Source organism: Chrysoperla carnea, chromosome 3 (genome assembly GCF_905475395.1).
Source record: "Chrysoperla carnea chromosome 3, inChrCarn1.1, whole genome shotgun sequence".
NCBI lineage: Eukaryota > Metazoa > Arthropoda > Insecta > Neuroptera > Chrysopidae > Chrysoperla > Chrysoperla carnea.
The window spans coordinates 5,853,173-5,877,215 of record NC_058339.1 but is presented as its reverse complement, the minus strand read 5'-3'; the positions used below and the strand labels follow the sequence as shown (position 1 = coordinate 5,877,215).

The window sequence follows — 24,043 nt, the reverse complement described above, 5'->3', positions numbered from 1 at the left end:
TTATCAAAAAATAAAATAAGAAAAAGTTTTTTTTCTTTCTTATTTATGATCGTTTTCATTTTAATATCTTGCAAGCACCCTTTTAGTGGCAAAGAATCGGAATCTACTACAAAACTTTAGCAAAAATATAAATTCGAATTAATCGGGTTGTTATTTTAATAGTTCAGAAATCATTAAACTCGGTCCAGCCGTTCTTGAGTTATAAACGGTGTGTAACTAACTCGGCTTTCTTTTATATACTAAGAAGAAGATATTTTAATAATATAACAAAATAATAATAATATTAGTACTTTAATTAAGAATAAGACTCTGATAATTTGAAATAGTTTTAAGATTTAAATAGTTGTTGAACTTCAAAAATCTATTGTTTTATATTTAATTTCTAAAAAATACTTCATAATTTGCATTTATTTATAAACAAAATTAAATTCCTAATCAAAATGTTGATAAATATTAAACAATTCTAATTTTGTTATTCAAATTGATAAAAAAATTTCAAATATTTGTAAAGTATTGATAACACGTTAATACTTGTTTTATTATTTTTATTATCTAATCAAGTATTGTAGTATAGTGGTTAGAACACCCGCCTGTCAAGCGGGAGACGAGGGTTCGATTCCCCGCCGGGGAGAAATTTTTTTAAATTTAATTTTTTTTAAATTATATATAATTATATATAACTTTATATGATTTATATATAATTATATAAGGCCATTTTCTATATATAATTATATATGATATTAAATATAATTATATATAATTTTTTTTACTCGGGAGACTAACGATCAAATTGGCTTACACCGGAAACCAAAGTGAAAAATGTCGAAATGCAAAATAATTTATACCGGAAGTAATTATTTTGGAATTGAAATCAATTTTATTAAATACGTGTACAATATAATAAATCTTTTAAATTTATAATATATTTATAACAATTTGTGTTAATTATACAAAAGACTAACAGCTACTCGTCCGCTTCGTTCGACAACTACCAACATTAAAAACACCACCACAAAGAATTATTTAACGTTATACCAGAACCATGCCCACTTCTCGCATAAAAATTGAATTCTTTATCTAAATATAACGTTTATTCAGAAATTTTCCAACATAACGATTCAAGACGAAAAGAGAACCAATAATTAAAAGAATAATTACAGCAACATGCAGATAGTATTTTCTGTAAGTAAAGAAAAATTAAACTATAGGTAGGTAAACAAGTTTCAAATTTTTGAAGTGAAAAAATCTTTTGGCACGTTGAGCACTTTTTATGTGAATAAAAATCAAGAAACTCGTGTCATCGTCACTTAATCGTCACCGTCACCTTCATCATACCACATTGAAAACAACGATTCTCGCCCAATCAGTGAAGTTAAGCAACATTGAGTACACTTAGTTCTAAGATGGGTGACCGCTTAAAAACACAATATGTTGTTGCTTTTTATTATTATTTATAATAGTTTATTATACATACGTTAATAATTCCAATTTAAAAATTCCAATTTGCAAATTGGAATTTGCAAAAAAAAAAAAAAAACACACAGTTCTTCCAAAGTTTTAACAGTTTTAAAATTTCATTTCTGTCAACAGTCCCCATGCCATGACTAAGTATCTTTTTATACCTTGCATATATGTAATATGCAAGGTATACTAAGTTTAGTCCCAAGTTTGTAACGCTTAAAAATATTGACGCTACGAACAAAATTGTGTATATTTTATCAGTGAAAATCAAACATTTAAAATTAATTTGGTAATCCTATAATTTTGGATATTTGGTTGCAGGAGAATTATGCACACTATTATGAGCATCGTGTTATGCATACCAGCTATAGAAATTGCACAAATAACAAAACATTTCATTGGTATGTAAAAATTACTTTTTCTCATTTCCGTGTAGAAAGTGCCAACTTTGGGCCTGCTGTGCAAAACGAAGTTGACGCTTTTCGCCCCCGCCGAGGCGAAAAATAGTATACACCCCACGAGAGCAAGTAAAGAATGTCTCTTTGCTCCCTATGTGTGTAATATACTATATTATTGATTAGTTGGAACAGTCGATTTTATAAACAATTGTTTCATTTTCATTTTATGTTTAGAATCACACATATTAGAAATATGCGTGCAGAATAACAGGTAATTTTTTTTTCTTTTTCTATCTACTTACTTCGAATTCCAAATACTTCGATTTATCTAATAAGTAATAACTCGGTATTCAAAATATCATCTTTTATTAATTTCATCTCGTTGGTCAGTTACGGAAATATAAAGCAAACTTAGTTTAAGATGGTATACTAAAAGAGCTGTAGTCATGATTCCGTGGTTTATATACAGACTTTGGCTTTGCATAGATTTTCAGGGAATGGTTTCATTTCACAGCTCATCGCACAAATTTTATGAACTTTAGTTTTACGAGTTTCACTAATTTTCATACTTTCGATTAGTATAGAACCGAGAAAAACTGGCTTCATTCAGTGAACATACCAGAGCCGACAAAATTGTAGCAAAACAACTTTGATCAGGAAATAGAAAATGAATTTTTCGTTTTTTGGCCACACAATTGTATTGAAAATTTCACTACAGCCACTGGACGGTCCTCTCCAAAGCAGAAGCGAAGCACTTATATGTGTCACTATCTTATAACATTTATAATATTCTAAGTATATATAAACATGCAGTTACTCTGTCGCTAATGTATTTTTATTACTATTTTTAAGTCACGATTTAGAAGTTTATATTTCAATATTGAATTACAATAAAATGTAATTCAATATTGTTAAGAAATGTAGCTTGAAAAAGTATTACAAAAACTCATTAGTATAGTCAAGCATGTTCTAAAAATCGGTAATAAAGTAATATGAAATTTCAAACTTGTAACACGAGGGTTTTTTGGTCGTTGAACATGAGTATCGTGACAGAATTGTTCTCAGAGATATTGGTGCCCATGATGAACGGTATCCTCGTCGCCTCCTGGACTTTTCGAGAAATTCGTCATATAATCAATCCAAATTCGTTCTAGGCCAATTCTGTCACGATATTCGTATTTAGCGATCCCTAAAACCCACGGGTAACGAGTTTGGACTGATTATATGACGAATTTTTGGAAAACTTTACGTGGCGACGGGAATACCGTTCATCCTGGAGCACCAGGCACCTCTGAGGCCAATTCTGTTACGATTTTCGTGTTCAGCAACCCAAAAAGCTCGGAGTAACGGGCTTGGACTGATTATATGACGAATTTTTGGAAAACTCTATTTGGCGACGGGGATACCGTTCATCCTGGGGCACCAGGCACCTCTGAAGCCAATTCTGTTACGATATTCGTGTTCAGCAACCTAAAAACCTCTTAGCAACGAGCTTGGACTGATTAGAAGGCGACAGGGTTACCGTTCATCTTGGGCAGCAGGTACCTTTGAGACCAATTTTGTCACGATACTCGTGTTCAGTGACTCTTACTGCTCAAATTTTTCGAACTTTGATCATTTTTAGTGCTTTGTTTCTTCGTCTAAATTCACATTGTTGTAACAATTAATTCGATACTAACAATTAAACAGTTTTAATCATTTGATATTGATCATTTTCAGATGTATATCTTATAATGGTTTAATTTTTAATAAAATCGAAAACTGTTTAGTTAATGAACTAGATGATGCACAAACTCGAAGTGCGGAAATTTTATCATCATATTTGTTTTGCGATGAATATAATAGCATCAATATTTTTATTCTGAATAATTCGTTAGTCACAACTGAACCAGAATTTAATATAAAAGACATCGAACAAATTGATATAAATATTATCGAAGATAATAAATGAGAACTCTAGGATATGTCGAAATAAATTTCGATTTTTGTCCCAATTTCCTAGATCAGTTTTTTGTTTTTTTAAAATACCTATTTTCGACTAACAAGTAGTCATCATCAGTAAGAATTAGCTAGTGAATGTTACTCTTTGCTAATTTGGTGGCGGACTGCACACTGTTACTTTCGTGTTTTTACAATTTATACTGTTCACAGTATCTGTCAAATTGTAGTGTCAGTGGCGCTAGCCAATCAACTGCCATCAGTTGACTCATTGGCCAGACTAGTCAACTGATGGCAGTTGATTGGCTAGCGCCACTGACACTGGCGCTAGCCTATCCTACCTGATCACGTGTTCAGGTAGGTTATATAAGTCTACACCACACGCTATATAACATTAATATTGCAAAAAATGTCAAATTATACTTTTCACTGAAATTCTTATTCAAACATAGACTTAAAAAAAAAAAAAAAATAAAAAAAATGGTTTAACTTCCGTTTCTCTGACATATACGCCTATAACAGAGGCCACCCACATCATTACCCAAGCGACGACAATTTCATTCTACAAATCAATTCTACCGTCGACAAATCAATTCTACCGTCCCCATTTAATTTAATTGTTCACACTGCCGCTGTCTGGATTCGAACCCGCAACCTAAGTCTAGATAGACGAACGGCCAGAGTCTAACGCCTTAGACCGCTCGGCCATTTAGGCTCTAAAAAAAGGCTCAAACATAGACTATTGTTTAATCTCTATATCGGACATCAAAAAGTATGAATCAGTCTTTTTTTGACCATCTATTCGATCTGAAGTCCGTTGACGTCAAAAAAAACTCTTGCTGTTCTTAATTAGCTCGAAATGGATCTTGAAATAGTGAACGGGGATGAGCCGACCCACTTTTGGTATCACAACGAGCCCTATGAAAACTTATAGAAATCATTTTAATTGACTGTCACTGATTGTTATTGGAAACCAAAGATTTATTTATTTATTATTTCTTTGTTATTGATATTATTGTTAACACTATCTACGTTGTTATTGTTTACTTCCTCACATTATTATTGTTGAAATTGTTATTATTATTATATTTATTGTGGCTTAAAAAGTTTATTTATATTTATTATTGTTTATTTACAAAAATTATTACTGTTTATTATGGTTTACAAAATTTATTTATATTTATATTTATATTTATTATTATTGTTTATGATCGTTTCTATTCCCTGTCTACTGGAATTATTATTACTATTATTGTTTACTAAGTCTATCTATATAATCCTTAATGTTGTTTTCAAAAAGAATAAAATAATTATTGTTTACAAAATTTATTTTGTCGAAGTCGACGCATTCTATGTACTATGTACGTCAAATTTTTGAGAATAAAGTTTATTATTATTATTATTATTATTATTATTATTATGGTCTAATGTGTGACACAGTTAATGCTATGAATATGTAATTTGTATCACTTACATATCAGTGCGAAACGTTTGTGTGTTCTGTATTCTCAAACATACAAATAGAGAAGGACAGGACGTTTTTAAATATAATTTGAGTCACTTACATAGAACAGGAGTGACGGACTTGGTTACGCTTTAGAACGGATATCTAGATTTTTAAACACAATTTTAAAACACACAAAGCTTTGATGCTTCAATGATCTTAACTTTTCAAATAATTTTTTTAGTTCTATTTTGCAAATATTTCAACAAGCTGTCGATAAATTGAAACATTTCAATATTGAAGAACTTAATCCTCGTAACGCACAATTTCATCCGAACATAGGACTAGGTGATTTAATACAAATTACCAGTGAAATTCACTCACGTTTTGATAAAAATGGAAGGCGTATTTATAAAATTTCATCTCCTAGTGATCTACATTTAGAGCGATTAACTGCAATGATTGCTGCTGCTACGTTGAAAAATTCTTGAATTAAAGATTAATATTGTCTTTTATGTAAAATTTTTAATGAAAATGAAACCAACTTTTCATAGTGAAAAATTTAATACAGAAAAAGTATGTTCTTCAGGATTACTAATAATGGAATAGAAGTAATAAATATAAATACTGTTTAAAAGTGTTGTAATTATAAGTGTAAAAAAATATTTAAAACACTTTATAATTTTGAGAAATTTAAACGCATTTTTTTGGCGCTCTCTGTTGATGACGTATAAGTACGTGATCTGTCAATTTTTGACAGTTCAATGTATAATTTACATTTTAATAAAATGAATTTACAACACAGAATATACACTCGTTATTATTAAGTTTTCTAATAAAAAGCCGTAGAATAATATAATTTAATGAAATACCATATAAAATGTAAGTAATTAATATCATACAGTATGCCAACAAATTTGACAAGCCCGTACTATGATGTCACGTCCGTATAAAAATTTGAATTTCTGTTTTAGAAATTTTTAAATGCCCTCATTGAATTTGTACTTTTATTAATTTTAAGTAATTAAAAAGATATTAATTACTAAAATAATGGTTTAGTTGAAATGTCCAGTCATTAAAGTTACGGAAGAAAAATATTTGAACCAAATTTTAATTTCATGAATATTGGCCCTATTGGAATTTATACGATTTATATTTTCAATTTTTAATGCATACAGTACAGGATGCAAGATGAAACCGAAAATGAAACAACAAAAACAATACATCAAAATATTTTATATGTTTTTATTTCAAAGTATTAGAATTGAATAATTAAAATAATTTTATCAATCATTTTATGGAATAATTGCGAAAAAACCTTAAGCTAGCTATAGCTGGATACTTCTCCCTTTCTTTAAGTTAGTCATGAATACTTCCCCTTCCTTTCATTTTCCTTATCCCATTTTATGACATGTTATGTACAGTGTTTTTATATTATGATATGCTTTTTTTCTAAATTATTCGAAGTAAGACAACGCAGTACTAACCCTACTCTTACGAAAAGAATTCATTTACTAAATTTGGTAATAATACATTTTCTAAAACAGTGTAATGATCCCCTTCTAGTATAGTTACAGGTATCTCCGATGATTCTTTATCCACCAAGGTCGATAAATCATAATCTTCAGACGATTCACTAATCACTTTAATAGTAGGTCGAACTAACGCAATCGGAACATTAAATTTAATTTCTTCGGATATGTTGTAATTTAAAATTGAATTAAATCGTGCCAATAAACCATTACAAATTGTACGAATATATTTCTCAGAATATAAAGATACATCTTCCGGTTTTTTGGATAATAATAGGTCCACTCGTGATTTCAAATCAGGCAGACTTTCCAGTTCATTCTAAAAAAAAAGTGTTTGTTAACTACTAATCAATTAAGAATATAAACAAAATATTTAAAAAAAAAATTTAACTAAACACATTATACAACGTGTTCTGTTATTAACTGCAGAAACCTAACTTCCCAAAATAAGCTCATCAAGAGCAACAAAAAAACTCTTTTCCAAATTTGGAACTGAGCCCTAATTTGGGAGCTACAGGTATGACAAAAATTGGTAAATTTGATTATTTTGGGAAGTTAGGTTTCTGCAGTTAATAACAGAACACGTTGTATACGACTACTGTAAGGCTCGCTTACATTTTTTACCCATACGAACTTAATAGTAACTAACACACAAACTAAAAGTACTATGCCAAACTCACCAAAATATTTGACACATTTTCTGTAAGAAACAGAGACAACATCAATGCTATTAATCTTGATTCGACAGTATTGGTTGATATTTCTTCTGAAATTGACATTGAAAGCTGCATACGAATGATCTTTTTCAAAAATGTTGGCGATCCATCAATAAATAAACAACGACCTTTATACCCTAATTTTTCTAATTTTGAAATAATTTCTGTTGCCAATACTGAACCATATGAGTAGCCAACAATACCATACTCTTCACTTTTCGCTAGTTTGGATTTAATTAGCTAGAATTAAAAAAAAAAATTATAATTTCGATTCGTTTTTGGAAAGAAGTTTCTTAACGTGGTTTGCCATGGTGAGCAAACTGGCAAAAATCGTCACGTAACAAAATAAGATATACTTTGTGTGTGTGTGTGACAAGCACGATATGTTATTTTTATTGATTATAGTACAAAAATAGCAAAATTCGTATACTATAATTATGTACGTCTTGGAACCCTGCCTACTTGACACTACAGATTGAACAGGTTAACTATATGTATTTATTTAACGTTTACATTTGTCTCTGCACAGCTTCGTTAGGAACTTCGTTTACCCTGTATACACCCTGTATATATCAAGGTGTTTTAATAGGAAATTAAAATAATAAAATTTATTAAGTGATTGTTAAACATTCAGCAGGTATATGATAAAGAATGGCTTTTCACTTTTACGGTTTTCATGTTTTAATCGGTTGAGTAAAAAATTCAATTTATACATGTACTTACTGAGACCATTTTTTGTGATAGAGCACTAATGTTATCAGTAGTATCCTCAAACGAAGTCTGCAAACCATAACATTGATAATTCAATTTTGAACACAGTTCTTCAAATACTAGACAATTCCCTTCAATTCCAGGAATGAAGAATAGTGGCATTGAGTTTTCTTTATTTTTGATTGATGGCAATTCTATCATCGGTTCTATATCTTCATTTTCATCACCCAACGTACGTACAAGCATTTTAAATATATTCTCGGGGGACATCAAGTTTTCTTTCATTGTATCACTTGATTCAGTATTATCAACCAGTTGATTTTGCAATTCGATTAATTTTGAGAAAGTTAAATTTCGTATATCTTGTGGTGTTAAGAAAAGCTCAAATTCCCTTTCTAATGTTTGTTTAATTTCAACTGCCATCATTGAATCCATACCAATCTCCGAAAGTTTCGCGTGTTTACTCAATTTTTTATAATCTTTTATCCCCATAATAGATACAACAGAATCTAAAATACTTCCACCGTTGAACCCATACTTTTTCTCAGCAACCACCATACTTGCAACAACAGGTGATGATTGTTTCAAGAAAATATCCATAGCATTGAAACAGCTGTTTAGGCTCTGTTGAAGCGTTCCACCAATTTCTAATATTGTATCATTATCTTGCATATCGGCAACAAGCCCTACTTCACCAATAGCACCCCATTGTATAGCAAGAGCTGGATATCCACTGGCATGACGTTCTTCACATATACGTTCCATTACTGAATTTGCCATTCCATAATTTGTTTGACCCGCATTACCACGCCCGCAGGATACACTTGAGAATACAACAAAATGTCGCAGCTCTGGACAAAGTGTACGACTCACTTCATCTAAATATTTTGTACCCAATACTTTCCCACGAAAAGATGTTTGGAAATTTTCAATACTTTGATTTTCAAACAACGCATCCCGTAATATTACGGCTAAGTTGTAAATACCATCAACCGGGCCAAATTGTTCAGCAAATTGCAATATTTCTATGCACCCTTCTTTTGATGAAATGTTTGCAGTAGAAACTTGTACGTTAATACCAGCAGAGCGCCATTTTCTAAAAATTCATTTGAGTAAATTGATGAAGCCATTATAAAGGTTTCTAGGGACAAATTTGTTTATGAACTATAACTTACTGTATTCGAATTGATTGGTATCCCTTTCTTAAACCCTGTCTTGACGAAAGTATTATATTTCTACAACCTCTCTGAATCAACCAATTAGCTAATTCCAATCCAAATCCACCAAGACCGCCGATGATCACAATCGATTTATCATGCTTTACGTATAATCTAACAAATATTTTGCATTGAGTTAGGTAATTCGCTGATATATCACAAAAAAAATATATTACATACCTTGGAATTGCAGGTACCAAAACGGATTTCTGTGCCTCATTATCACGAATTTTGATCAATACTTTGCCAATGTGTTTGCCAGCACTGAGGTATCTAAAAGGTGCTTCTAAATTTTCAATGTCAAACACAGTCCTAGGCAAAGGCTTAATGGCTCCGTCTTGAATGCCTTTCGATATCATTGAACGAATTACTTCTTTCTTCTCGGCTGATGCCTCCATCGTATTATCCAACATGATTCCATGAAACGATGCCCCACGCATAAATACTTCCATTCCAAGTTTATTATTTTTGGATAAATCAAATTTACCAATTTCCATAAATTTTCCATATTCAGCTAGACACCGAACAGATGCTAGTAGCTTTTCTTCAGCCAGTGAATTCAACACAAAGTCCACACCTCGACCTTTTGTTTCACTCATTACCATTTGTTCAAATGAAGTGTCACGTGAATTACCAATATGACTCTCTATAATCAGTTTTTATTTTTAAAATTAGAGTCAATAAATTTTATAATTCTGGAAATTACCTTTAATTTGTGGAAACATTTTTTTTATGAATTCCCGTTTCTCTTGCGTTCCAACGGTTGTGAATACTTCGCAACCATAATGTAACGCAACATGAATAGCAGCTAAGCCAACACCCCCCGTTCCAGAATGAATAAGGACTGAGTGACCGTTAGACATTCCATATTTAATTAGCGATCCGTATACAGTCGAATAAACAACAGGAACTGTCGCGGCATCTTCTAAACTCCAATTATCTGGTACTGGCCACGTCAAGTTTTCATCATATTCAACTCTTGTTGCTTGTCCAGCGCGCGTTACTAAACCCATATACCGTTTTCCATCTAGACCAACTCCAGAAAATTCTAAGCCTTGAACACAGTCTAATGGCAACACACAATCAGGGTCAGTTTTACCTTTATCCATAAATTCACTGCTCAATTTTCCTGTCGCTAGCATAACATCGCGAAAATTCATTGAAGAATAACAAATTTCAATAATTCTTGTAGGTTTTGAGGACAGTGGCAGTTCTATCCAGGTCATACTCGATAAATCTCCTCGAGTTACGCAATTAATATAAGCTGTGTCAGTTATTGTTTTTGTTCCTAACAATTTCAAATGACGATATCCACCCCAAATACCATTCAGGTACACATTTACAGCCAAACCAAGATCTAATTGTTTTTTGTAGAATGGATCGTTGATATCGAATCCTGGTGCATTCTTATCATTTATGAACACAGCTTGAATTGAATTACTTATGTACTCTTTTCGTAAACAGTTAATCAATCCAATTAAGCCACTAATTGGTTCATTTTGTGAATATAAAATTGTGGGTATTTTACTTTTTATTAATTGTTGTAATTGTTCCATCCAAGGGAATTCAAGATCATTTGTAATTTTTATTATTTCTGTAGATTTGTTAATATTTAATTTCTGTTTTTTTCGTAGCATTAATAGTTTATCATTTTCAGTAAATAGTTCGCATAATATATCGTAATCAGGTATACTACAAGTTTTCGTTTTCGAGTTTTCCCGTGATATTATAAAACTATCTTTATTTTTTGAAACAGTACCAATGACTGACAATTTCTGCAACAAAGAACAATAATATTTGTTTAAAAAAATGTAATGTAACAATAAGTAAAGCTGTAAAATTAATTATTAGCTAAGTGATTCTTATCTTTGGTAACTTCTGATTCATGTTCAAAGATTGCGTTTTTTTTTAAAAACATTTTAGTCATGCATACTATAATTAATTGAAAAATTTAAAAAGAAATACAGGTTTTCCAAAGTTTTAAGTTTTCACTTCCACTGACAGCCCCTATGACCGACCAACTTTTTTTAATAAAATTATTAAATTTAATACTTACATTTGGATTGTTTAGTAAATCATATGTCACAATATAATCAGCTTTGGATTCAGTTTCTAATGGTTTGTTAGAAACTTGACAATTATTTGGCAATTGAAACGATCGACTTGAAAGAACTGTTATATCAGGTTGAATTAATGGTAGGTCGCTTAGAACTTCAAAAATTACTGGTGCCAATATATCGTTGACTTCATTATCAACCTCAACGACTTTTACTTTAACACTTGGGTTATTCTCTAAGCCGATTTGGAAAAATATTCGCATAGCATCAACAACCTAAAAAATAATATAAAAATAAATCGTTTATGAAAGCCCTCAAATCTCAATATTATAATTAGTATTATCTGAACTATGCCTTTAAAACTCTTAGAGGACGCATAATGAGATTCGTTTTTCTGGTTAGTTGTAACTTTACAAAGAATCAAACTCTACAACAAAATAATTTTTGAATATTTAAGAGACCCTTAGCTTTGTGCCAAGCCTGCCCTACTTAGGTATTAAAGAGGCTCTGGCATTAGATCTCCAAGCTCACTGCCCTTGTAGAAATAAATCTGTTCTGGAATATTTAGTTTAAAATTCAGAAAAGAAAAGTAAAACTATCTCTGAAAAAATCTAAAAATATCAAATAAATTATTAATCAATCATTTGACGACAGAAATGTTAAATGTTTTTCGAATTAATCAGCGAATTTATGAAAATTTAGTTTAAACGTAACCGTAAAATGCTTGGTGTGTGAAATTTTTGTGCCTCTTATTTCTTCGATTTTCTTTTGTTACAACCCTATTATTTAATTAATTTCAAATTGATACCTACCGTATATTTTTGGGAAATACAATTTATTAATGGAACAAATTCTTGTTTTTCTAAAACAGCTTCAGCCAAAGGCTTTCGACGATTGATTGATGTTGCCATTAAACCCTCAATTTGGATACCTCCCCCTTGTAGCACTTTATATTCTTTGTAATTTGTGACGGTTATTGACTGTCTACCATCTTCGTGTTCTTGGATATGTTTGAAATGTTCATGCGGATATATTGTTAATTTTCGTATACTTGTGGGTACATACAAAAATCTGGCATCTTCTTGTAATATTTGAAGTTGTAGCATGTTATCCATAAATGCAGTCCACATGCTTGGTTTCCATTGAATTTGTCCAACAAAGCCACTATTATCCGTAGATATAATGCCCTTGAACTCATTTTGATAATTGTAGCCACGTAAGCGCAATTCTTTGTAAATGTCACGTGAGTTTAACGGCAACTTATCAGTGTCATTGACAATTGGTTTTACTTCGGGCAGCTTTAGTAATTCTTTGGAATTATGAGGTAAACGCTTCAGTCGACCAGTGACGACAACTGAATCACTTTCTAAAATTTCAAAATTTCCGGTACCCTTTTGGATCATCATTGAAAATGTTAGTGTATTTTTTTTTGGAATATTTGTAGCCCGTAAAAATTTAACATCTTCAAATTCCACTGCAATATTTTCCAATAATTCTCCTTCAATTTCTGATAAGGCGTTCAACATTAAAACTAAGTAACCAGTTGCCGGAAAAAGATTACGACCTGTACAACATTAACGGATTTTTTTTTTAAATTTAATTTAACAATTTCATCCTTGGATCCTTTCAAAATCTACGCTCTGAATTGATTTATTATAAGCTTCATAGGGTAATCAAATAAAATTTATAAAAAATGTTTTGGGGAAATAATTTCGAATAAAGTGGAAGTCGTTTTAATAGAACCTCGGGCCAAATAACCGCAAAATTTCTGCACTTTTTTTAGTTTTTTTCCTTGGCGAAAGAAAACCCCACATAATTATATAAGAAAAATTAGCAAATTTGTTCTAGTTTAAGAATCTTTTTTATTTTTTCAAATATCTCTTAAACTTGAGTTATTGCAACCGAACATCCTGTATATTGAAACGGTTAAACTTAGATTTTGATAAAACTGCGAATTGTAAGTGTATACAAACCATCAACTACGTGGCCTGTAAGATATTCATATGTTGGCTTAGTCACATCGATTTCAATCGTTTTTTCCAACGATGAGTCGACCAAACAAAAGCCTTCTTTTGGTACTGGCCATTTTCTTGAATGTTCCCATTTTACGGTGTGTCCTATCATTGGAGTACCACAGCTTACAGGAAATTGTACTTCGGGGTACAATGTTGCCAATTGTGGATTGAATCCTTTTGTATACAAGCTATAAATTGAATGAGACATTAGCATGAAATATTCCTACTTATGTTATTAATTATTATTTTATAATGAACATACTTTCCAATAATATTAAAAAATGTGTTTAAATCATGATCGTTCTCTTGCATCAGTGATTCAATCAAAACATTCTTTTTATCAATAACATCTTTTAACATATCAACTAATGAATTATCTGGTGATATTTCAAGAATAACTGTATTTGATTGAATATTTTTAAAAATTGTCTTTAAATTAATTGGTGTATTCAAAATATTTGCTAGATAATCTGCTGAACATAATTCGTCGTTCGCATTATTCTTCATGTTTGTTGATTCTCTTTTAGTAATCCACTTGTTTGATTTAGATTTTGGATTTGGAATTAATTTTCTTAATTCTTTCAGTAATCCTGGCTCTAAAATATGGTTTCATTTTAATTCAATTTATTACGTTTACAAATAAAAACTTATATAATTATTTTACTTGTCGACTTCTAAAGAATTATATTTTCACCCGCGATTTGTTTCTCGTATCGATTTTAGTCGATTCAAATTTTCTCACTTGACTGTTTATTCTTAAACAATTTTAAAAGATGATTTTTCCAAAGAGTACAACTTTCGATAAATTATTATGAAAAGTTAAAGAACGTTATTTATTTCTACTTTGGATACTTTGATACAATTTGTGTTGAACACGTACCTAATGCACCTAGTGCGTGTTTTATTAATCTATTTTCATGAAATTAATATGATTGATAATATGGAATCAAGAGGGTAGTAAAGGTACCTTTGTTGAAATAAATCAGTTCTGGAACTCAGAATATTTAGTTTCAAATTCAGAATATATGTGAAGTAAAACTATCACTGAAATAGTCAGAAAAAGTCTAAAAATATCAAATAATTTATTAATCAATCATTTAATGACAGAAAATGGTAATAGATTGAGACTCTTTCGGAAGAAATTTTTCAGTATATTATTTAGAGTTTTTCTGACTTATTTATTAACTCTGATGAGTAACCAGAGTGATTGTATTTCTCTTCCCCCCAAAATGCTTACGTAATTAATGAATGATCCCTTAGCCTCACTGAATATACATCGCGGTGTAGAGGTCGATGCGCACTGAGTTTTGGAAAAGTTTATTTCTGTACCTTACAAAATGAATTTATTGAAAAATAGTGACTAAATATCACATTTTGTTTTAATAAATATTTAATAATATTATTTAATAATAAATGTTCTCTTATTCGAAAAAAGAGTTTCTTGCTTTTATTGACCTTATTACTTAACATGATGATCAAAAGTTTGAACCCCTCCCTTGGATGATTCCTAGAACAAACATACGCGAATCCATATTTTTTTGCTGAACTAATCCCCATATCAAATTTTATAAAATTCGTTCGTCCTTTTGATTGTGAAAGTCAAAAATACAGCCACAAATGTTCTCAATGGCTTTTCTACATTATTTTCTATGCCTTTTACATAAATTTTCGAAACAGTTTCTTTTAGCATACCTACTAAACCAGAAATTTCCATTCTCTTTCTTTTATTGATTTGCTCATCACTATTGATTTCTGTTGTGTAGTCATTTAATAACTACAATTTAAAAAAACAAAAAATTACCTTATTTAAATTTAGAAAAAGAAAATTTCAAAAATAAAATAAAAATCGAATAGAAAATTACCTTATTCGAATTAAGATCACTCACAGCCATCGAATTCCCAATCATTTTGGAATCAAATAATGTTAATCCACGATAATATGCAGCCAAAATTGTTTGCTCAGCAGTTAAACAATTATCAGCATAGGCACATGCGAATTCTCCAGTGGAATAACCAATCATTTGATCCGCTTCGATGCCAATTGCATTCAATACATCAACTAAACCAATTTGGATCGCTGTAGTTCCAAGTATTGCATACAAAGGATTATCAAAAACTTTTGGATTTGTATCAGTAATAATCTTCACAATATCTACACAAAGTGGATCTAGATATTTGTTCAATTTATGCATTGTTGCCGCGAATTTTGGTATTTGCATTAATGTTATGCCCATGCCAGCCCATTGACTTCCTACTCCAGTGAACACATAGCAAATGGCTGGTGTCGTCAAATTTTTAATAAATTTCGTTGCATGACCTACATTACGTGGGTCACTTTTTTGTAAAAGCACATACCCACGATAATCATGATTTTTAATATTCTTCCGATAAACTCCATGATATAATCGAACGTGTTCCACATCTACAGAACGCTTTTGTAAATCATGGATGATTGTATTCACTGCATCTTGAGTTCTAAAAATTGAAACAGTTCCCTTGTGAAAATAAACCTATTTTAGTAGGATTCAAAATATTTAGTTTGAAATTCAGAAAAAATACCTATTCTGAGTTCTCTTAGAAGACTTTTTCAGAATTGATAAGAGATTTTATGAAAATTTAGTTATCAAAACAAGTGAAAATAATCAATTGACCGAGTTAATTGTTGAAATACCATGTATACATTTTCGAAAAATTAATTACTGTAGGTTTACTTTGTTTACTTTTTTTTATCATATTGTTCTACTATCAGATGGTTAAACTGATAATGAAATTAATTTTAAACTAACGCATAATTTAAGAATAGTTCAAAGAAGCGATAATAATAATAATGAAGTAATAAACCCGTTTCAATTTTTCTCCGCGATTACCTACTACTGAGGAGAATTAATAGTTTGAAGAAATTATAATTCTCAGAATCAATAAAGAATTTTCAAATTTCTGTTAATTGACTTACCTGCCAGATACACAAACAAGTCGTGGTAAGTCATCTGAGGGGTACCCATGATTTTTTTTCAATTTTTTAAAACGTTTTAACAACAGATGTGCATTAGCTCCACCAAATCCAAATCCACTTAGAGCCATGTAATCACCATCCAATGGTGTAATTTTGTCAACAACTTCAAATTTATTTTCGATTAATCCTCGAATTTCCTGCCGTGGTTTATTATAATGCAAATTTGGTGGAATCAAACCAGACTCCATGGACAAAATACATTTTGCAATTGCACACAATCCAGAGGATGGTTCGGAATGTCCAAGATTAGATTTCACCGAACCAATTTTTAAAGGTGTTTTACGATCTTTACAAAATATTCTCTCTACTGAAATACATTCCTCTACGTCTCCGACTTTAGTACCAGTGCCGTGGCATTCAACGTAATTAATATCTTTCGGTAAAATTGTAATTTCGTTATAGAATTCACTCAATAATTTGTGTTGACCTTCTGCAGATGGAAACGTAATACCTTGAGGTTTATATCCATCACAATTAGTCTTTGAGTGCACAATATACGAGTAGATACGTTTAGCATCTTTAGCACGCATTAACACCATGCATCCAATTGTTTCAGATCTTACATAGCCATTTGCTTTTTCATCAAAAGTTCGACAAACTCCTTCTTTTGATAATACACCCAAACGTGCAAATTGTAAAGTTGTCAATTCAGCCAAACCTAAATTTCCGGTTCCAACCAGCGCACAATCCACAATACCAGCTCTCAAGTCTCTATACCCGTGCTCAACAGCATATAAGTAACTTGAACATGCTGCATCCAAATTATACGATGGACCATGTAAATCTAACCATAGACTTACGTGGTTAGCTAACATTGCTCTACTATTTCCAATCACACCGTAGCCATCAATATTTGCTGGTGTAAAAATCCAATCACTGTCAGCTTCGCACATTGATGACGCTGTGTAGACCCCAGTTTTTGTTCCACGTAAATCGTCGGGATTTAGTCCTGCATCAATTATGGCCTCATATGTTTTCTCTAAATGTATGCGAGTCATTGGATCCAATGAACGAATTTGTTCATCTGGTATATTAAAAAACTTATTATCAAACTTGCAGACAATATTTGGATTCACTCGACCGAAATATTTTGGGATATCAGGATTTGTGGCTGAGTTATCTTCTGATATCAAGTTAATACCATTATATAAATTGTGCTTTAATTCAATAATGTTGTCACTTTTTGGAAATAACCCCGAAATACCACAAATTACAACTTCTTCTCCTAGCGCTGGATTCGGATACGAACACCAGTTTTGAACCATCGTTCTGAAATAGATAAATGAAATAAATTAAAAATGTTATTTTATTAGGCGAGCCATTAAACACGGTGTCGAACAAACGGTCGATATTCAGTATGGTCGTAATATAATAGTTGCAAACAATTTTTGTATTTCGGACAAAAGTAAATCTCAGAAAATTTCCTACAATTTATATCTTTACAATTTTTTTCGTAAAATCAATAGTTTTGGAAAGTAATAAGTGAAAGGTTATATATTTTAATTCGAGTAAATAACTGAAAAATTTGAGGTTTTTTGAAAAAAGTGTATCATATACTTTTAAAAGTAGTATAAAAAAACCTTGAAAATGAAAAAAGTTTCAAGTCAAAACCAAAATTAACGGAGTTATAAATGAAAAGATGGGTTCTTATATCTTTTTTCTTGATTTTTTCAGCACAAAAACTGATGAATTTACCACAGGAACTAAAATTAATGCTTGCCGCTTTTCAATTTACTTCAATTAGGTACTGAAAATATGCTCAAAAAAAGTTTTAACAGGTAAACATTTTGCAGACATTTAAAACATTTTGCTAAAACTTTTTTCCTGCGTTTCAAATATATGTCTTTTCTGTTTGATTTAAAATAAAATTAAACTGAAAATTAATTTATAATACTGACTGAGGCAGTATTTCGTATATGCCGAATATTTTATATATATGCAACAACAAATAACCAAGACACAAATGCGTTGTAATATTAGACAATTATTTGCCACAAAAATGAATTTTGAAAAAAAATTGTCTAAGATCAAATATTTGTTATACATCATATATGTGGGCATATATGTGAAGTTGAAGAAATATTTGATGCATAACAATTATTCGGTATCGTGTGTCTTTCCTTAACAATTAAAAAGCAATATTTCAGATATTTGTAAAAATAAATTTTAAAATATCATCATCTAATTTCGATGGTCTAAACCATAAAATTTAGAATATATAGGCAAGCATTAGTAAAATAAAATATAAAAATTAATTGCATTTTTCAATAATTTATCAGTTTGGTAGAATAAAAATTATTTATTAAATCAGAAAGCTATTGGTCTGCTCACTAGGCGTGATAAATAGATTTATTTTTATTGCAAAATAATACTTACATTAAATGTATTTAAACAATCTTAGAAATTAAATGTTCACTTTCAACAGCTATCTGCTATGAGTACGATGGACTTAAAATGTAGGTACTACCTCCGAATATTTCCATCATTTCTTATTTATAACAATTTTCAATGGTAGCATTTTTACACTGTTCAAAGTTATTTAAATTATGGGAAACATTTTTGCATTCATCTACTATCACACGTGTAACATGTTAAGTGTCAGTGTATTGCGTACAATAAATGGTTCTAATGGAACTTGTTAAAAATAAAACGAAACTAAGGGAAAAAATTGTTCGAGATATTATTAGATATCGCTTATAGATAACCGGTTTGAAAGCAGACATTTGAATTGCGTTTAATTTGATTTGTCATGTCATTATAAATAGACTTACGCCAGAACAACGGTTGCAAATTATTGAAAATGAAAATTTACGAAATTTCTCTCATAATCTTATCTCCCAATCTAGTAATCCCTATTAGATTACTTTCTTTAGGGATGTTTAAGTCACTTATCTACACCGATAAACCAGAAACGATTGAACACTTGTAATACAATATTCGGCGAGCGATTTGCGGGCTAAATTTCCGAAATCATATTCACATAGGTATTCATGGCATAAACTTATTTTTATAAAAATCAAGAGCATTAAATTTTTAATTAGAACACTAGATTGCATTTAAATTATAACCACGCAACTATGGATCTGGTCCCGTTTCGCGCAGGTGGATAGATAAAGCGTGAAAATTATCACACCCATAAAAAGGCACATCCAAGTATATGCATCAGGTTTTTCCTTATACGCATTCGGCCTTCCGGCCAATAGAATTTTGTATATAACAATTTTTTTACATCTAAAAATATGATTGTATGTATATAACTTTTAATTAATTATCTACAGACTATACGAAATTTAAATTAGGATATACCTACTATGCATAAAAACTTTCCGAACGGGCGGAAAGACGCGGACATAGACTTCTTCTATATTATGAATAGATTTTGGGATAAGTTCAATTAAGTTCTGCTTGCTTAAGGGAAATAATTTCCACATCAAATCTTACATCGAATAACATCAAATATAATAAGAGGTTGTTTATTATGGTCATGTAAGTACTTAATTTTAAATTAACACATTTCCAGTCGAACACCTTGTTTATTTTGCTAAGAATATACATAATTAGCGCATAAATATTATTAAACGTTAGCTCTCCATATTTAAACATCATCTAAGATTTCTTGTATCCAAAAAAATTAAACAATTCTTAATTCGCTGAAAATCAAACCATCAAGAATATTCCATAATAATTTAACTTTTTTATTAAATATTGTAAATATCTCTCCTTATCACTCAATATTAATTGGCACTTAATGGCATTGTAGATTTACCGCACGTATGCAATATGTCGTTAAAGACAAACAAGCATACATAATATATGAAACGTATTTTAAAATATAAACAATAAATACCTGTATATATTAATGTTTTTAAGCTAATTAATAACATACCAAATGTTCAGTTTAAATCTAGGCATAGAACTACCATGAATATGACTGAATACATGCGTTAAACAATGCATCTAAGTAAGAGATGTTATAGACATATGTTGAATACCAATACATACTTCGATACGCGTTGAGTTGGTTGTAAGACATACTTTTGAAATTTCATATGACATCTATAATACCTCTTACTTAGATGCATTGCTTAATGAACGCATGTACTCTGTCATAATCGTGGTACCTCTATGCCCAGATGTATACTGAACGATTAGTATAATGTTTCTAAGCTAAGCCCAACAAAGATAACCAAGGAGAAATCAAAACCTCCATGGTGGCCTCCCGAAATTGGCATACTAAGAAAACAATGCCGATATATAATGATATGTTATTCGTTGTGTGCGTAGTCATGGAAGGGACAATAAAATCGATGCCAGCGCTTTAAGTGAAAAATTTTGGAGTTAAAGGAGGCTGTTATGACTAATTTGCAATTCTTTACATGTTAATGTAAGAGAAATGTCAAATTAAAATTATTGAAAAACACGAATTAATTAAACTTAATGCATTAAAAATTGTGAAAATAAGAAATCAAATTGAACAAATATTATTTTTCAAAATAAGAAATGAAAATAAGAAATCAAATTGAACAAATATTATTGAATTTGGCTGACTGATAGCCTGAAATCCTGTTCGTATGATTATATCCATGATCTAAAAATAATAAAAAATTATATAAATTAAACAAATATTTATTAATTCCATTGAGACGACTTTTTAATTATTTTTTGTTTTCATTATTTCCTTAGTATTATTATTATTTTTAGATTTTAGTATTATTTTTAGACTTTGACATAAATTTCAAGCAACTTAACCTACTGTTTACTACATTCTTTATTTTCTAGCATTACACTTACTTGTTTTTGGTTCATTTAACTAGTGAAAAAAATGACACAATCACTGTAAAATTGTCACATATTTTTATGTAAATTTTTTTTATTATTACATATAATATTTATTTATATTTTTGTCTCTTGCTATAGGCATACATATAAAAACATACTCTGACAGCCTCCCGTAGTTCATGTTTTGTGTGGCGCTGCAGTCACACTCGAAGCGAATATGTGTTTGTATTTGTGAGCTTACAAAGTCTTTCATATGATGTGACGTAGTACCATAAAAGTACATCTGATCTGTGTTTGCTGTCACGTGACTGGATGCATAGATTTATGAAAATTATTATCTAAAATATTAATGATCCTTATTAAAATTAATTTGTGTTTTGTTATCTATATATTATGATTAATCATTAGAAACTTTTATTCAAACGATTTATTCTTAGTGAACAAAAGCCTATTCATTTGATAAAATACACTTTTTTCAATGTTCAAATGAGATAAAAATCAGAAAATTAATAAATTTTTACAGTCAAAATTCCTAAACACGCCACTAGCCATAAACATGTAAGTATCTCTCGAATTATTGGAAATAGTTTTCTTAAAATTGAACCAATTTGTAAGGAACCATTAATAATTTAGCAATAAATTCAAATAACTAATGTTATTTACTATCGCAATTTACGTATTGATTTAAGCCTTGACATTTGAATATTTTGTTAATTTAAATATATACATAATTAAAAAATAATAATAAAAATATTATTACCTATTTTAAATTATAAAATTAGTTCTTCGATGCAATTGCAGGTATGCAGAATGAAAAAAGAAATTTAATATTAAAAATATTTTGGAATGTCAATTAAGTACAAAATTTTAAAATTTCCTTTTCATTTATTGTAAAACAACAATAAGCATTTTCTTCTAACGAAATTGCTTCTGAAGAGATGATGAAAATATTGGTGGAAATATTTTCTGTCAATAGTCTAATTAAGCCTTGCAGTGTTCTGAATCACAACATTCTAGAAGAATGAAGAAGTCTAAAAAATTCTGAAATAGTATGGAATGATATATGTAAAACTTACTAATCATTTGAAGACTGCAGTTTTTAGACTCTCGAAGAAGAATTTTTCAGAATTAATCCAAAATTTTAATTTTAGGTAAAAAGTCCGAGTAATTACAAGATTTAGAGATAATTAAACTTACTTAAGTACTTTTAACAAGTAAAAACAAACAATTGACTGACTTAAATGTTGGAATACCAAGTATAGACAGTGTTGATTACGGAATCGTTTGTTTTTTACGTCATGTAAGTAGAAAAAGATAGCCAGATAGCCATACAGCACAGAACTGATATTCTCATATCAATGAACAAAATGAACAGCAAATCATTTAATAATTTAACAAAAAATTTGGGCGATCTATTAGGCGAAGTATTTTTAAATTATATTTTAGTATTAGGGCATTTTCAACAAGGGTAGTTTTTAATTTTTTTCTATTATATTCAGGCCCGTGCGCAAGGAAGGGTCTTTCTGGGTCAAAACCTCTCCCATTGAGAATCTCTCCACATAAATTTTGAACTAACAATATAGTCCTGTAAAAGCACCCAATTATGAAAGGCATTTCCACTGACGAATCAGATGTCTATGCATATTTTGAGCTCGGTACATTCTGTGACTTAAGTCGAATACTTCAAACAGAAAACCTGGAAATTTCAGGAAAATTTTCAAAACCATGAGCGAATTAGAACCATATAGAATTGCAGAAGCCAAGGTTCGCGTCATAACAGACTCAATGCTCGAATGTACAAACTGATTCGGTTGAAGATTATAGATTGAATTTTGAATCATCGCAAAATTTTATCAAATTTTGCTTGTCTCAATAAAATGAAAAATTTTGATGAAAACTCTTGCTCGACTTGAACTAGAATATTCTATTTTGCACGTTGATTCCAGTGACATCTTGGACGATTTTTCCGAAAGTATATTAAATGCTTCGCAGTCTGGCAGTTTTGCCTGTAACAACAGCGATGAATGAACGCTCCTTTTCAACCTTGTGTCATCTCAAAACATACCTTAGATCGACAATGTCTGAAGATCGGCTAAATGATGTAGTCCTCGCTCAAGATACATTGCTATTTAGAGGTCGATGCACACAGAATTTTGTACAAGTTTTTATCTGTACCTCGCAGAATTAACTTATTGAGAAACATTGACTGAATATTACATGTTGGCCTAATTCAGTGTATTCTCTTAATCGAAAAAAGAACTTCTTGTATTTACTGACTTTATGACCAAATAGGCGAACAGAAGTTTGAATCCCTCCCTTGAATAATTCTTGTGCACGGGCCTGATTATATTTATACCGGTTTTTATTCAAAAGATAATAATAAATGTTTTTCTGAAATAAAATAATCAAAGTAATGAATAATTGATAATAAAAGGTATTTAATTAAATAACTATACATTTTATATTAATATACATTTGACTTAATTATTTTATAACTTTTCGATTATAAAAAAGTATATAGGTACTGTTGTATGATAATTAGGGACAATCATTAAAAGAAAATACTAGTTTTAATCACGTTTATTATTGACCTGTTCAGTACATGCTTGATTACCGGGTACAATGAATGTATGTCTGTATGGTTATGTTACCACGTGTCATATATCGTATTCGTTGTGTGCGTAGTCATGGTAGGGACAATAAAATCGATGCCAGCGCTTCCAATGAAAAACACAATTCATTTCTGATTATCCGTAGTCATA

At 30.3% G+C, this 24,043-nt stretch overlaps 3 protein-coding genes across 3 annotated transcripts in view; all 3 read right to left on the bottom strand.

The window, feature by feature from the left end:
- The window catches only part of LOC123296799 (probable E3 ubiquitin-protein ligase NGR_a03640), a 659,126-nt gene that overhangs the window by 154,066 nt on the left and 481,017 nt on the right, over positions 1–24,043 (bottom strand). The gene's annotated exons all lie outside the window — the stretch shown is intronic.
- Positions 6,457–13,518, bottom strand: LOC123296795 (fatty acid synthase-like). The gene is made up of 9 exons (XM_044878449.1): positions 13,448–13,518; positions 12,287–13,038; positions 11,474–11,749; positions 10,124–11,192; positions 9,598–10,063; positions 9,376–9,531; positions 8,213–9,296; positions 7,454–7,729; positions 6,457–7,092 (listed from the first exon to the last, which is right to left on the bottom strand). The coding sequence occupies exons 2-9, from the start codon at positions 12,998–13,000 to the stop codon at positions 6,736–6,738; spliced, it is 4,398 nt and encodes a 1,465-aa protein (XP_044734384.1). The 5' UTR covers positions 13,001–13,038; positions 13,448–13,518; the 3' UTR covers positions 6,457–6,735.
- Positions 13,407–17,767, bottom strand: LOC123295027 (fatty acid synthase-like). The gene is made up of 5 exons (XM_044876227.1): positions 16,443–17,767; positions 15,352–15,964; positions 15,182–15,263; positions 13,752–13,887; positions 13,407–13,677 (listed from the first exon to the last, which is right to left on the bottom strand). The coding sequence occupies exons 1-5, from the start codon at positions 17,765–17,767 to the stop codon at positions 13,407–13,409; spliced, it is 2,427 nt and encodes an 808-aa protein (XP_044732162.1).

Coding starts and splice junctions, on each gene's coding strand:
- LOC123295027 (XM_044876227.1), bottom strand. CDS start 17,767: ATGGTTCAAAACTGGTGTTCGTATCCGAATCCAGCGCTAGGAGAAGAA. Junction 15,965..16,442: donor CTTGTTTGTGTATCTGGCAG/GTAAGTCAATTA, acceptor TTCAATTTTTAG/AACTCAAGATGCAGTGAATA. Junction 13,888..15,181: donor GGAAATTTCTGGTTTAGTAG/GTATGCTAAAAG, acceptor AATCAAATACAG/TTATTCTTGAAATATCACCA.
- LOC123296795 (XM_044878449.1), bottom strand. CDS start 13,000: ATGTTGAACGCCTTATCAGAAATTGAAGGAGAATTATTGGAAAATATT. Junction 11,750..12,286: donor GTATTTCCCAAAAATATACG/GTAGGTATCAAT, acceptor ATTATTTTTTAG/GTTGTTGATGCTATGCGAAT. Junction 9,297..9,375: donor TACCAATCAATTCGAATACA/GTAAGTTATAGT, acceptor ATGAATTTTTAG/AAAATGGCGCTCTGCTGGTA.